The following is a 15,923-nucleotide window of genomic DNA, read 5'->3' as shown; positions in this document are numbered from 1 at the left end:
CATGCTAATGTGGACCGCGACTGCGCTTCAAATGGTCTTTCCGCTTAGTCCAATTTTGGCATACTCTTTCCAATGTTGCGGCCGGTATCTCACATATAAATTCTTTAATGTTGCGTTAATTGAAGCAGACTTGTCTGAATAGATATGAGCTTTAACATAGCCCCACAAAAAATAATCTAAAGGCGTTATATCGCACGATCTGGGTGGCCAATTGACAGGTGGCGAACGTGGAATAAAATGTTCACCGAACTGGCCTCTCAACAAGTCAATTGTTACGCATGGTGTGTGGCATGTGGCACCGTCTTGCTGAAACCACATGTCACGCAAGTCAAGCTCTTGCATTTTGGGCAAAAAAAAGTTGGATATCATTCCACGGTAGCGCTCACCATTCACAGTTACGTTACGATTCGCAGCATCTTTGAAGAAGTACGGTCCAATGATACCTCCAGTCCATAAACCGCACCAAACTGTGACCTTTTCTGGATACATTGGTAGCTCTTGCAATTCTTCTGGCTGATCTTTACTCCAAAATCGACAACTCTGCTTATTTACGTACCCATCGATCCAAAAATGAGCTTCGTCGGTGAACACAATTTTTCGACTTTAAACTTTCTTAACAGAACACGAATTTTTATAATAAAATTCAATGATTCAATGATTTATAAGACGATTCATGGTTAAATTATAGACCAAACTGAAGATGTTTGACAGTGAAACAAAACACGAAACGTGCGTCAGCTGTTTAAACCAACTGTTTAAAAAGATAATAGCTAAAAAATCACCCGTATATACAGTATATACATTTATACAGTTAGTCCCTTAAGTAGGTACACACTTATCTGCAATGCTCTCGCTATTGATGCTTTGAAGTAAGCAAATTATAATAAAATGGTGTTTTATTCACACGAAAGGAACATAAAACTCAACTTCAATATAGAAATTTGCAGAGGTAAAAAAAAAGAATTATTGCATCTTAAAATTTAAAAATAAATTACAAAAGCAAGTAAAAAACATTCTTAAAATAAAATTCTATTATTTGATTGGATTACCATTGGCCTTATTTACGCTGTAAAAGCATTGATTTAACCAAGCCGTCATTTACAGGTCACGTTATTTTATTCCACTCTTCTTGAAGAACTTTTCTTAATTGTTGTTGTGCTAGAATTATGGAACACCTTATATATGTGTTTGTTCTCCAAATAATCGTTGATCTTAACACAAAACTTGCGTTCCATTTCAGATGTCCCATTCCTGGCTGTGATGGTTCTGGTCACTCTACTGGCAAATTCTTGTCGCACAGAAGGTAAGCACTATACTTACAAAACCTACTAGAAGTCATGCCCCTTCAACTATTTCCTTACATACATATAATATTTATCTCTTTATTTATCTTCTCTATGTCTTTGCAGCGCTTCTGGCTGTCCCATCGCGAATCGTAATAAAATGCGCGTACTCGAAGCCGGCGGCACCGTAGAACAACATAAAGCCGCCGTCGCTGCAGCGACTGCTATGAAGTTTGACGGTGCGTATGCTCAACATTTTGGTAATGTCTTACAAACCAACTTAACAACAGCGGCACACAGAACTAACCCTCGACATTTGTTTTGCTTTCGTTGTTGCTTGTTTCTCTCATTCCACCTAAAGGTTGCGGCAGTGCTGCTAGTCAGAGTATGAAGAAACCGAAGTTCGATGATGTTACAATGGTCTATCCAAAAGGCTATACAGGTAAGCAAACCACAAATACACTTAGTAACTTTTTGCAAATATTTCTTTTTCATTTCGAACACCTATTAAAAAGTACATAAAATCACTTTATAGTTTCGGTTTCATATGTGTGCGTGTGCTAACAATTTTAAAGATATTTATGTTTTTAAGAATTTTGATTTATGAAAAAAATGTTTTTCTTTTACTTCGTAAAAAGTAGTTGTGACTTTATTTATGTACTTAATTTTATTTTAATTTTCTTATAAGCAATTAACTCGTTATTACAAGCCTACAACAGACATAGCAATTCCAGTTATTGTATGACCTTCTCCACTATTGTTCTAATCAAACATACAAAAAAAATTCTAATATTCATTTCTAATTATTCTCTCATTTTCTTTCTTTTTCTTATTCGTTTCGTTTCATGTGGATAATTTGTGTTTAGACTATGCGACGTTTTGTATCGGTGCCGAATATCTGCTATAGAATGAAAATTTTGATTAGCAAAACTAAACTAATACTATGTATAGTACTATGTAACAAAAGACAAGCTACGTAGCACAAGATTTTTCAAATATACATTCTGTTCTGAAATGAAAATTTGCATTTGAAAAACTTTTGCATACAAAATATTACACACAGTACCTTATCTAACAACATTTTTCCGAAAAAAACCGAACCATATTGAATCACCTACCCACCGATTGAATGACATGAAGAACAAGGTAAGCTCTTATGCGCAGCCCCATTTTTTTGGTATTTTTATATGCTTACATTCATACTTTTTTGCTATGTTACAAAGTGTAACAAAATTTTGTGGAAATATTTTGTTTTAAGCTATGCACATTAAATATTTATTCGCGTTTTAAAAAGCGAAATAGTATTCTGAAGCCACTTTTGAATAGGTAAATGGATGAAGATGAAATAAGTTATTTTTCAAACGCAGCTTCTTTAGCGCGATTAGTGCAAAAAATCGTCACGAAGGTTGTGACATTTGCATTGCAACGATTAAGTTCTCTCTTGTGGTCTCTCTCTTTCGGTTCTCACAGCTCTCTATTTTTTTGTTGTTGAAAGAGAAATGCCTGAGTGCGTTACACAACAGTAACTCCATGCAGAATGATAGATCTCCACGTTCAGCTATCCAAAGAAAATGGTGAGTGTAACTACGGTTGACACATCACTGGGGGCTTGGCAACATAATTCTGCCCATTTAATCACTCATATTCACACACACGTCCAATCAGTGGATGTTCAAGCAACAACGAGGCAGCATGGGCTTTAGCTTAAAAATTAACCGAACAGTCCGCTGTTTCTAGAGAAAAGAAGTAGAGAGAGTAAATTATGCTAAAGAATTCAGGAAAGAAATAATTTTAATAGAAAACATAGATTTTTAAAATACTGCTTGTGAATTGTTCATAGGTTCTTAAAGCGGTAAGCCAACTATCATTTTAAGCTGGCATGTTGCACGCCATTTGGAAAAATTATAAATCTTCCAATAAATTAATAATATATATGCAAAGAATTTTACTCTCGAATTTGTCTAAAATCTAATACGGAAAAGTTATAAGTCGATTTAGATTGATCTCTCTATTTACTAAAATTTAAACATAAAACTAATACAATCCCGCAAAAATATTGTGCGTATTTTAGTAAATACACTAACAGTATTAAGAGGTTTAAAATTTTATTGCAAACTAAGTTAAATCCCTCAGTAGAGTTTTTTAATACAATTTTTTTTTCACCATAACCAAACTTTTACTACACTTTTAGTTCATATATGGGCGCTTTTGACAAAACAACATGTCTCGACTTGACCGCTTCTACCATTCAAGTGCTTAATTGCTGACTTAAAAAAATTGTTTAGTTATATATCTGTATATATAATTTTTTTTTAAAGAGCAGGATTTTTAATCCTTAAGCAAAGCTATTAAAGTCGAATAAATTATTTTGGTGAAAATTCATAGACATGCATACTTTTAAATCAGAATTTCTACTTTCAAAAGATTGTAGTGAGACCACAAAATAGTCGAATACTCATTTAAGCCACTTATCAAACCAGTTTAGTGTTATCCTTGTAATGGAATTGTGTTTAGTAGTAGCGCAACTGCGTTTTGTTGTAGTTTTATTATTACTACTATCATTTTCGAAGATAATTAGTACAATCACTTCATATGAATTAATTTCTAGTACATTTTTTTTACATTTTAAATTTTGGTACATTTTTGGAACAATGCATTTTAGAACAACGCCTTTTGGAATGTTTGCTAAATAATACTTTTACTAAAATATTTTCATACTAAGTAATACATTTCAAATTTTAGTACATTTTTAGAACAATACATTTTAGTATATTTTCCGAACAATGTCGTTTGGCATATTTTTATAAAATAGTACTTTAACTAAAATTTTCATACTAAGTCATTAATTTGAAGTTTTAGTACATTTTTAGAACAATGCATTTAAGTACAATTTTAGAATAACGCCTTTTGATATATTTTTAAAAGAATACTTTTACTAAAAATGTTGCATACCAAGTCACACATTTAAATTTTTAGTAAATTATAAAATTTATATTAGTATATTTTTGGAACAATACATTTTAGTATATTTTCCGAACAGAGGCTTTTGGCATATTTTTGTAAGAGTACTTTAAATAAAAATGTTGCATACTAGGTCATTAATTTGAAGTTTTAGTACATTTTTAGAACAATGCATATTAGTACATTTTTAACGCAAGGCCTTTTGGCTTTTAAGGAGTACTTTAACTAAAAATTTTACATACTAAGTCATTAATTTGAAGTTTTAGTAAATTTTTAGAACAATGCATTTTAGTACAATTTTAGAATAACGTCTTTTGGCCTATTTTGAAATAATACTTTTGCTAAAAATGTTGCATACTCATACATTTGAAGTTTTAGAGCATTTTTAGAAGAATGCATTTTAGTATATTTTCAGAACAATGCCTTTCGATATATTGATTTAACTAGTTTTTAGTAAAAGTATTATTTTATAAACATAATAATGTTCATAATAAATCATAGTTAAATTTGTCCTGTTTTACGCTTATAATAATTTTTTTTTTTTACTTATTTTTTTCTTTTACTTAGAAAAATGAGTGCAAAGTTCTAATATAATAAAATACTATATGTACAATAAATAAATGAAAATATTGAGTATCACATATACACCTTAAAATCACCAGTATATTTCTAGAGTGAATTCCAAAACAGTATCAGCAGCGACACCTCTTTTACGAGGGCGGAAACTGATTCCCACACCCAATATATATATAATAAATAAATAAATCAGTATGAAACGTTCCATGCATATAGTGATAAATAAATCACAATAAACTAAGACGCATAGGGATAAGCGAATTAGTCAACGAAAAACCAAGCTTAGAAGAAAAAATAGCACCCACTTTGTGCCTTTTCTAAATAAACAAATTCGATTGCTTTCTCTTTACGTTAATTTAACACTTTCAAAAAATGGCTTAAACTCAGCCTTCAAGTATACTTTTTACTTTGGTATGCTTAGATTTTAGCACACGCGCACATAATTATTATTGTTTTTTCTAACATTATAAAAATTGCAAATTACACCAATACACTAAATAAAAAATAATGTTGAAAATTTATTTATTTTATGCTCAAAATTTTACTTCCCCTCTACCCTTAGGCATCGAAATGATGATGGGCGGTGTTGGCTCCGCAGTCTCCTCTTCTGCTTCCATATCTAGTAATATAAGCAATGGCAGCAACAACAACGCCTCGGTCGTTAGTTCCACTGCTGCTCTCGGCAATGTCTCTTCGTCCGTCGCCGGGACAGCTACACTGCCAGATAGTCTGCAAGGCAACAATACTTCCAACAACAACAGCAACAATCCAAATAACACAGCGAACAATAACAATATCAACAACAACGTGCCCTCAACAAATGGCGGTAATGGCAGCGGTGTTGGCGAGGACTTGAACACACTCGAAGCGGAGATATCGGAATTGCAACGGGAAAATGCACGCGTTGAATCACAAATGATGCGTCTCAAGTCAGACATTAATGCCATGGAATCACAGTTGAACACCAGCGATAGGGTACGTAGACTCAGGTTCGTTGAGGCAAACAAATATAAGTAACAATTATAAGTATGTACGACTTTTTTCTATTATTGTCATAATCGAAACCTCCATACCTCACACATGCCCCGAATACATATCGCTTTTTAAAAGAAGTTTAAATTAAAGGTAGGAATATTTAGCAGAAAACTATTTTAGAAGAGAAGCAAAATAACTAACCCAATGAGTTCTAACCCATCGATCCCTGCTCTACTCTGAAAGCCTATTTAGGATGCAGTGTCTACGCTTTAATTGCTTACGCTTCCATATCCAACCAAATATGCATTCTTCCATAGGTTTATTAATCACATATAAGTATGTCATAGTATTTGTTTGTTTAAATTTGTTTGCCTGTATCTGTGAATTTGTGTATTACTTTGTTTATAAACTTCTTATTACAGTTTTCAAGGACGTCGCCGAATTTTCTAAAACAAAAGTGCATAGCTTCTACTACCACAAACGAACTCAAGCCGGAAACAGGACATAGAAAGTCGACAGACAAATAGACAGACAGACAGCCATACGCTAAACACTGACAAACAACAGTGTGAGCAAAAGAGATAGGTAGCAAAAATTATAAAAGCAAAAAAAAATATATGGCTTTCTCGGCGGCTGGCAAAAGGCGCAACAACTTTCACACCAAAACTCAAAACTTGGAGTTTTCCAACTTTTGCTCGGCGACCGCTAACTTTTGCTTTTGCCTAGTAACTACGCCAGCTGCGATGCCGGCGTCGGCGCTTAACCCAAACACCAAACATAAAGTTCTAATTTTTTCTTGCTTGCAACTTTTGTTATTTAAATTATTACCAAAGTACAAAAGCATATACGTATTCACACTCAATAGACAGACAGGCAGTTAGATGAACGGACACACAGCGGCAGTCGGTCTCCGAAAAGTGCTTGGAAATTCCTGTGCTCCTGTCTAGCTTGGCAATGACTCATATTTTCAGATTTCATTACTGCCAGTTCTGCGCCCACTGTCTCCGCTCCGCGCCTCTTTGGTACTCTCCACTTAGCGCAACTTTTGCGCTTTTATCAAAGTTTATCAATTAATTTTTATGAAAAGTTCTTGCACTTTTCTCCAAACTTCCTCGACACGTTGCGCTGCCGTCTTGCTTTAAACACTTTCACACGCTTAAGTCGCGCGCTAAGTCGCTGCGGTTAATGTACTCGTACCGTTGCCGCCAACGCCGCCGCCGCCGCCTACGCCAAAGCCAACGTCGGCGCTAGCCACGAGTTTCTGTCTGAGCTGTTTCGGTTTGGAAAATTTGGAGCAGAAAAGTTTATAGTCTAACAACCAAAGTTTTGCATTCGTCATCGTATTAAAGTTTTGGCGTAAAGTTATTAATAGCTTATGTACTATATATCAAAGTCCCACTTCTGGGTCAAGTTGTTTGGAAAGTATTGAATTCTGCTTGCACGCCATTTAGCGGAGAATTTAATTTTGTGAAGTAGATTTTCTTTTTTTCAATACATTTTGAAGAACCTCTAGGGATCGCTGGCCCAATTTGTCTATAACTTTGTTCTCACTTTAAAGTGACTGAAGACTTTGACTCTCTTCGCTCTCTCAGCAATCCGTCAACCAAAATATGTCAATTACGCAGCAAGTAATTTATATAAAAATACAATTCGAACTCAAGCACTATAAACTTGGCTACACAATTTTAAAGGGAATATCAACTGACCTTTAAATATAACGACCCGAGATTTTCATAAGTGCTTTGGAAAACGAAAATGCCTTTACCGTCGCTATAAAGTGGTCTATAACGTCAGAGATAAGTTGTGAGAACAACAACAAGATTGAAGGATTATCCATGACAAATATCGAATTTTCGAACAAACATCACCCGGTGACAACCATTTCCTATAGACCTTATGCCTAATTTCATTCCGATCTCGAAGCCTTCTATTCTTTGTGGCTAAACTTCACTCAATGTGGATGTGCCTCCTCCGACTTTTAAGGAAATGAGTGTATCTCCAAAGCAATGCAAATGCAACAAAACTTGTAAACAGAATGGATCTCGTTAATTAAAAACTCCCCTTTCTTGTAGACAGCCAATCTGCGTTCATGGTCGATAGCCCCTATTCAAAACATGCTCATTAATGTCGATCTTTTCGATAGCACAGCGTCAAACTGGGTACTAGACGCACGAGTATTTCGGGAAATGAGGAAACAGACAAATGTGCCGGGACTACAGACTTTAGATAATCGAATGCAACTTTTACGGGGTTGCCTATTTTCATAAAATAAAGATCAATAAAGCAGCTACTAACAGTAAGTGAACTAGTCTGGGCACCTCGTGTTCAACTTGATCAACACCCGATGGAAAGAGAACGCAGACCTTACTGAGGGTGTTGAAACTAGATTATTTTGTCACATAACTACCAGATTTGGAGCATAAAGATTTTTGTAGAAGCCGTTGAGATAAAAAAGAGGTACAATCAATTCCTCTGTGAAGGCCACGTATTTTGAATAAGTAGTTTTTAAGTAGTTTCTGGAAGACAATGAAGTTGCAATAGCTATAGTTCATTTAGCTCTGCCTCCCGCATTTAGATTAATGCATTTCAAACCTCTAGAGAAACACTTCTTTGGATATATGTATGTAAAGTTTAGGTACTGTCTGGCTAAAAGAGTTGATCGGATAGTTGGGAATACTTACCATACTAACTTAACCTGGCTTAAAAAGTCCTCGGAAACCTCTTTACGAGTAACCTTGTACTTACATGGCATTTAATCGTAGAGTGCAAGATTTCATGGTTATCAACTATGGTATTATTCTTCTTCATTGGCGCGCTAACCGCTTACGCGAGTTTAACAATGTTCGCCAGTCGTTTCTTTCGCATGCTAACCGACGCCAGTTGGACACACTAAGTGAAGCCAAACCCTTCTCCACCTGATCTTTCCAGCGCAGAGGAGGCCTTCCACATCCTCTGCTACCACTAGCTGGTACAGCTAGCCCTGTAAACTAGCCCTGTCTAGTGTACCGTACCCCTCATCGAACACTCTCAGAGCCGGAGCGTTTGTATCCTTTCGGACGACATGACCCAGCCAACGTAGACGCTGGATCTTTTTTCGCTGCGCTATGTCTATGTCGTCGTAAAGCTCATACAGCTCATCGTTCCATCGCCTGCGATATTCGCCGTTGCCAACGTGTAAAGGTCAAAAAATCTTATTCAGAATCTTTGTCTCAAATACTCCAAGCGTCGCTTCATCGGATGTTGTCATCGTAAACGCTTCTGCGCCATAAGTTAGGACGGGCATGATGAGAGTCTTGTAAGGTGTTAGTTTTGTTCGTCGAGAGAGGACTTTACTACTCAATTGCCTACTTAGTCCAAAGTAACACTTATTGGCAAGAGAGATTCTACGTTGGATTGCAAGGCGGACATTGTTATCGGTGTTAATGCTGGTTTCTAAGTATACGAAGTCCTTTAAAACCTCAAAATTATAACTATCAAGAGTGACGTGGGTGCCGATACGCGAGTGCGCCGACTCTTTGTTTGAAGACAGGAGGTACTTCGTTTTCTCGTCGTTCACCACCAGGCCCATTCGCTTTGCCTCTTTGTCCAGTTTAGAGAAGGCAGAACTAACAGCGCGGTTGTTAAGGCCGATGATGTCTATATCATCGGCATACGCCAAAAATTGTACGCTCTTATAAAATATTGTGCCTGAGCGATTAAGTTCTGCGGCTCGTACGATGCTCTCCAACATCAGGTTAAAGAAGTCACACGGCAGCGAGTCACCCTGTCTGCAACCTCGTTTGGTATCAGCCGGCTCGGAGAGGTCCTTCCCAATTCTGACGGCGCTGCTGGTGTTGAGCAACGTCATCTTACATAGGCGTATTAGTTTTGCGGGGATACCAAATTCAGACATCGCGCCATACAGGTAACTCCTTTCCGTACTGTCGAATGCAGCTTTGAAGTCGACGAAAAGATGGTGTGTGTCGATTCTCCTTTCATGGGTCTTTTCCAAGATTTGGCGTATTGTGAATATTTGGTCGATGGTAGACTTTCCAGGTCTGAAGCCACACTGATAAGGTCCAATCAGTTAGTTGATGGTGGGCTTCAGCCTTTCACACAATACACTCGCTAGAACCTCATAGGCGAGATTTAGAAGACTAATCCCGCGGTAATTGGCACAGATTGCAGGATCGCCCTTCTTATGGATTGGGTAGAGCACACTTAAATTCCAATCGGCAGGCATGCTTTCATCCTGCACCTTACCAGCTACTCGCGCAGCTGTCACTAAGTAATAGGTGTTCCCTCCATAATTTAAGAATGCTCTGGATGCCGGTCAGCAAATCGGCGGCGGTACGTAGTGAACGAGAAATGTTCCTCCATTACTCGTGCATGCCGGTTTGTTGGGCAGTACTCTCTGAGAGCAGGAGTGAGAGTCGAGTGGCGTATCTTCTGGTTGTCTGTTTGTCTGTTGTGATTGCAGCTTTTCGATGTCGAGCATTCTTTGTGTAGTTAGATGTACGCTTTTTGCTGCACAGAGGTGTGTGCGTAGTTTGGCTGCAACACCCGAATCGATGTTGGGTCATCGGATCGTACGTACATCTAAAACACTAGAAGCATGTCTACCATCTATCACAACATGATCGATTTGGTTTCGCGTTTTCCGATCAGGAGACAGCCACGTTGCTTGGTGTATTTTCTTATGCTGGAATATGGTGCTGCAGACTACCATGTTTCGGGCCCCGGCGAAGTCGATCTCTGTCCGTTACCGGATGTTTCGTTGTGCGGACTGAATTTTCCGACTGTGGGACCAAATATAACTGTATTTACGGGATATTTTTATACATATGTATATAATTTTCGAAAAACGTTTCACTCTTTTCCGTTTTCCAAACTGATACATTCATCTCACAACAGAAAGTTCGCTGTATGATTGAAGAATCGAGAAAATGTTAAATTCCTTCTCGAATTATTATAAGCATGACGCTAGTTAAATGCCATATTAAGACCGATTCGCTAACTCCACAGACGGGTTTAAAGAAGAATGGAGGCATAACTAGGACTATGCCACCAAGAACTGTATTGCAGATCCATATGTGCTAGTAAATTGTCACTGCTCACCTCAAAGATGATTGAGAGAAAACTCTCTCATTGCTACTTTAGGAAGTTTTCGGCATAATTCTTCGGGTTGTACTCTTTTAATGAAGTTTTTTTTTACTTTTTTTACCCTATGACTATATGAAGAGGGTGCAATGCAAAGTACCACCAGAATACTCAAGTAAAAAACATAAGCTTTACTACACAAGTATCTACTTTAGTTTATGTGTATACATGATTGTATATATATTTTTAAAATTTATAGTTTAGATAGGTCTCAGTCGAGTTTTCCCATCAAATTTGTAGTTTCGCTGTTTTTCCTCCATACAAATTTTAGCTTAAGCGACTTTAAGTTGTTCATAGTGAGTTTTTGTTCAGAGTTTTTGTTAGTGAGCTTTTATTTTACTTAGCCACCGCTTTCAAGCATTTTCTTTTGATAACACGCGATGCACATAAAATTTAGCTTTTAATAATATTTAAAATTCGTCGGGATTAATATTTTACGTGCATAATTATTATAATAATAAGGAATGCTAAAAAAAATTGTGAAATTTTATTTGCAAAAAAAAGTTTTTTCTCACATAAAGCTGTTACATTTGAGGCACGAATTAATTAAATGTATTCTTATTCAAAACAAAAATGTAGGAAGTTTAGTGCAAGTTTTCTTAGAAACGATATATACATATGTACATATCAGAATCTTCATCTACACCACCTAAAATTTGTTTTAATATGTACGAGCTATACACAATTCATTTCTTTGCCTTTTTTTCACACTTCCATGCTGGTAACCCTTGTAAATAAGTCATCAAATACCGCATACAAACATGCATATGCAAATATGTATACGAAAATATTTCTTTTCACAATCACTGAAGGATAAACTCACGCCCAAATACAAATTACCTAGAAATAGCAAATGAAGTAAACAAATTTCGTAAATGCAATGATGATGAATTGCATTAGCAATTCATGCAAACACACTTTCAATGAGGCAGGCAATCAGCCGAGTAGTCTCCTCTAGATATATTACAAAATGGCGTTCTGATGACAGCAAATGATGACTGCCAAGTGGAGACCAACAACGATTTTGGCCAATGAGTGAGCTTTAATGCAATTTGGATGCATTTCTATGCGAGGGCTGTTACTGCTGCAGGCATTCCAGTGCGCCAACATCCCTCGTCAGCATGCATACATACATATATGTATGTACTGTGTATCTGTAAAATGTATGTTTATAAACAGAGCGAGAGCAGCAATGCAAATCCCTAAAGGTTGCGTGTACATGCGCGTAAAGCGTTGCACTGGAGCCAACTAACAGATCCTATTCCCAGTGGTCACCTATGTATGTACGGGCGTGTATGTATATGTATAAGTGGACATGTGTACATAAACCCCACCTGCTTTCGGAAATGTACGAAGCTTTCTATTTTGTTGTTATTGTTGATACTCGTAACTTGCATATATTTGTAGACATCCGTCCCTTTTCACTCGTAAACAAATCAACAAATCGCGTTTCATTTTGATTCGCTCCTATTCAGTCGCCCTCATAACGGTAAGTACACCAACAACTCCACCACCAACAACTCACTCTCGCTCCACTCGCACGAGAGTGCTAAACGCATTCACATATACACTCATACACGCATACATACAAGAACATTCCCAAAAGGGGAGTCACATGAGAATCATTCAACTTGTATACAACCTTTTGGCCTCCAAAGAGACATTCACGTCTAATACATATTTTACACACATACAATCATGTTTGTACGAGTATGCATTCTAGTAGGGAGAAAAAAATTACAACAATAAAAGGAGGCGCCGTTTGATTGGAGTGCGCTGGCGCTTAGCCAACGACAGCACAGCATTTTATATGTACGAACATTTCCACACGCTGTTCGGCATGTATCCAAGAGTACCGTTCCAGTACTCCCATCACCGCTAACATAAACAAGTTGGAGGTATGCCATCCCCCGCGGCCAGTTGGAGCCACCACCAATGCATCGTATAGTAAATAAAGTACCACGATTGTGGACCAACTGCCTGCTAGCTCTTGCATACATTCTCAAACGTGCTTACTGCAGAAGAGGGCGTCGCAGAACAATTTTTTTTCTTGCTTTCTTTCCTAGCGCCACTTGACTATTCGTGAGCATGTACGTGTTTATTGTTGTGTACAAAAAACTGGTCGATTTTTTTCTTGTTACGTCTGTTGTTGTTACGTCTTTCTTGGACTTTGCTTTTGCTATTTCTCAGCGTACTTTTTTTAGTATTTTCTTCGGGTTTTTTCGCGTTTGAAATGCTATTTTGCCATTTCGCTCGCACTGCCTTGATGGTCTAGAAAAAATGTCTACCTTCTTCGTTGTTGTACATGTTCATTTTTGTTGTTAGTATTTTTCTCACTGTTGGGTGGAATACTTACTAGGTTTTATTTGGAACATTGGTAGGTGCCTCACTTTTCTGAAGGGTCGTTATTGCGCATCAACGAACCGAACAAAATTGAATTAAATTAAATTCAATTAGATGATTTTATTAAATGATGTGGAAGAATAATGACAGCATAGAATTATGAAGTCCCCTAATTAATGCGGATAATTCATTTTTATTCGCTTTGAATGGGACGTCATAGTGGAATAGGCTGAAGTGGCTGGGTTAGAAAGTGATAGGTGGTTGTGTAAGTCTGTCGATTTTTATACCCACGAACTTGTGCACAAGGATATCATCATTTTGTTCACATAACGGTTGTTTGTCCAGCATAAAGGAATCGAGATAGATGTAGACATATACGTATATACTAAAATACTCAGAATGATGTGAGGACTCGACCTCCATGTCTGTCCGTACGCGCTAAAAATATTATAACAAAAACAATATGGCGCACACCGTCTTAACAATTTTAGGCAGAGATGACACTCTAATTTTCGTAATGTGAGCTAACTGCTTCTCTGAAACTGGTGGAGCCACACAATTTTCATCGTCCGACTTGTTGACATAGGCTGGGGTTTTGGGGTATCCTACGCCGACTAAAGTTGTAAAGGGTTTTTAAATAAGAGGTGTTATTTTGATATACAAAGAAATATGCTATTTTTTAACATAAATGATCGGATGTTTATTTCATTATAAGGTAAGGAAGGTATGCCGTTAATAGTGGAAAATAACATCAGAAAAGTGACCACCACGACCACGACCACGTTTACAGGACAATATCCTTTTCATTAAATTTTCCATAACCGAATTGCAAAGTAGCTGCCCTATGTCCTCGAGAGCCTCACGAATTCCATCTTTGAGGTCTTGACTCAACGCTGGGCTATTAGCGTAGACCTTCTCTTTCACGTGGGCCCAAAGAAAAAAGTCACAATTTGTTAAATCATAAGATCTCGGTGGCCAATTGTTATCACCTCTTCGAGGGATAACACAGGTCCGGAAACTTTGCCCATAAAAGATCAATGGCTTCGTTGCTTGTGTGGTACGTAGCCGCCGTCTTGTTGAAAAGAAACGTTGTCCAGATCAATTCCATCCAATTCCAGCCATAAAAAATAGTTAATCATCTCTTGATAGCGCAATCCATTCACCTGTAACAGATTCTTCATGTATGGATGTAGCAGAGGGTACTGAAAATTGGCCGAGTTTCTTGGAGGGGCTTACCGATTATATATAGGTAAAGTGTTGACTTGCTCTGAAAGTTTTTGATGCGATACCAGCAGAGGAAGAGGAAGGCCTCTCTACGAGGGAAAGATTAGGTGGAGAAGGTCTTGGCTTCACCTGACGTTTCCAACTGGTGCCGATTAGTACGATAAAGAAACGACTGGCGCGCTTTGTTCCGGCCTTCCCCTTCCCCTGCTTCCACCAGCTGATACAGCATCGAATACTTTCAGAGCCGGAGCGTTTGTATCCCAGCCCAGCCATGGTAGCCGCTGGATCTCGCTGCGCTATGCTATGTCGGCGAAAAAATCCTCTAGGTCATTTTTGCATCGCTCGCGATATTCACCAACGCCAAAGTTCCAAAAATCTTCCTCAGAATCTTTCTCTCAAACAGTCCAAGTGACGCTTCATCCGACTTTGTAATCGTCCAAGCTTCTGCGCCATACGTTAGGACGTGCATGATGAGAGCCTTATAGAGTGTTAGTTTGGTTCGTCGAGAGAGGACTTTACTAATCAATTGCCTACTTAACCCAATGTAGCACATATTGTCGAGCGAGTGTTTTCAATTAGGTCAGTCTATATCGCGCGAGCCAACAGTAGATGGACCACGGAGCCCGCTTTTAAGATAAGAAGACAGGTTTGGCCTAGAAGGAATGTGCATGGTACAGTGGTTAGTACCATCACTGGTCACTGCCTAATGGGAGCACATGCGAAACGTATGGGATTTCCCTCAAATTTCTGTAGGTTGAAATAAGTAGTTGACTTCTGTCGTATTTGCAGGAAAGAGGAGGAGGTGGAGAGCGTTCAACGCTCCATATTGGGAGTTAGAGGGAATTATTACAACGGAGAGTGGAACCACCGTAACCTAACCTACTTATGCTAGCTAATTTTAACACTTCTATGAATCATATACTACCCATAAAATATAATATCCGAAAGGTCCAATTGGTTTTGATCAGAATCATTCATCCAAAGCAAACAACAAGTTCCAGTGCGAAAAAGCTAGAGTGGCTAAGTGGTTTCACGGTCGGTAGACATGTCGGCGATTGTATATATTATTGTCTGAGGTCATTAAAAGAAGGGACAAAACTGATAAATATAAGTATTCGCTTTAACCGTAAGGACTATTTTATCCTATACTCTTCAGATAACCTCATCCACACCCAGTTCTTTTAAGAAATTGGAGAAGGTATTGGGCTGGACTCAATACATGTGCCTCTCTTCCGTATCAAGCCGAGATGTTTACTTATTCTTCTTCATGCCAAATGTATTCGGGAAACAAGTGTATCGTAGTCTCTGGGGATGATTCGTATATTCGGCTAGAGTCATTTGACCATATCTGGAGCCTGTGCAGAGAGCTTCGATGTCTTCCTGTGATCATTCACAGTTTATTTTTAGGGAGGTTGTTTAAAC

The 15,923-nt window shown here is 37.8% G+C and overlaps 1 protein-coding gene across 1 annotated transcript in view; it reads left to right on the top strand.

Moving 5' to 3' along the window:
- The window catches only part of LOC129238557 (uncharacterized), a 42,157-nt gene that overhangs the window by 23,313 nt on the left and 2,921 nt on the right, over positions 1–15,923 (top strand). Inside the window, exons 8-11 of the mRNA XM_054873615.1 lie at positions 1,241–1,303; positions 1,410–1,543; positions 1,645–1,725; positions 5,383–5,795. Of these exons, the coding sequence (XP_054729590.1) occupies positions 1,241–1,303; positions 1,410–1,543; positions 1,645–1,725; positions 5,383–5,795 (691 nt within the window). The remainder of the gene's footprint in view (positions 1–1,240; positions 1,304–1,409; positions 1,544–1,644; positions 1,726–5,382; positions 5,796–15,923) is intronic.

This window comes from Anastrepha obliqua, chromosome 2 (assembly GCF_027943255.1).
Source record: "Anastrepha obliqua isolate idAnaObli1 chromosome 2, idAnaObli1_1.0, whole genome shotgun sequence".
Lineage (NCBI taxonomy): Eukaryota > Metazoa > Arthropoda > Insecta > Diptera > Tephritidae > Anastrepha > Anastrepha obliqua.
This window is presented reverse-complemented; position numbering and strand designations above follow the sequence as displayed.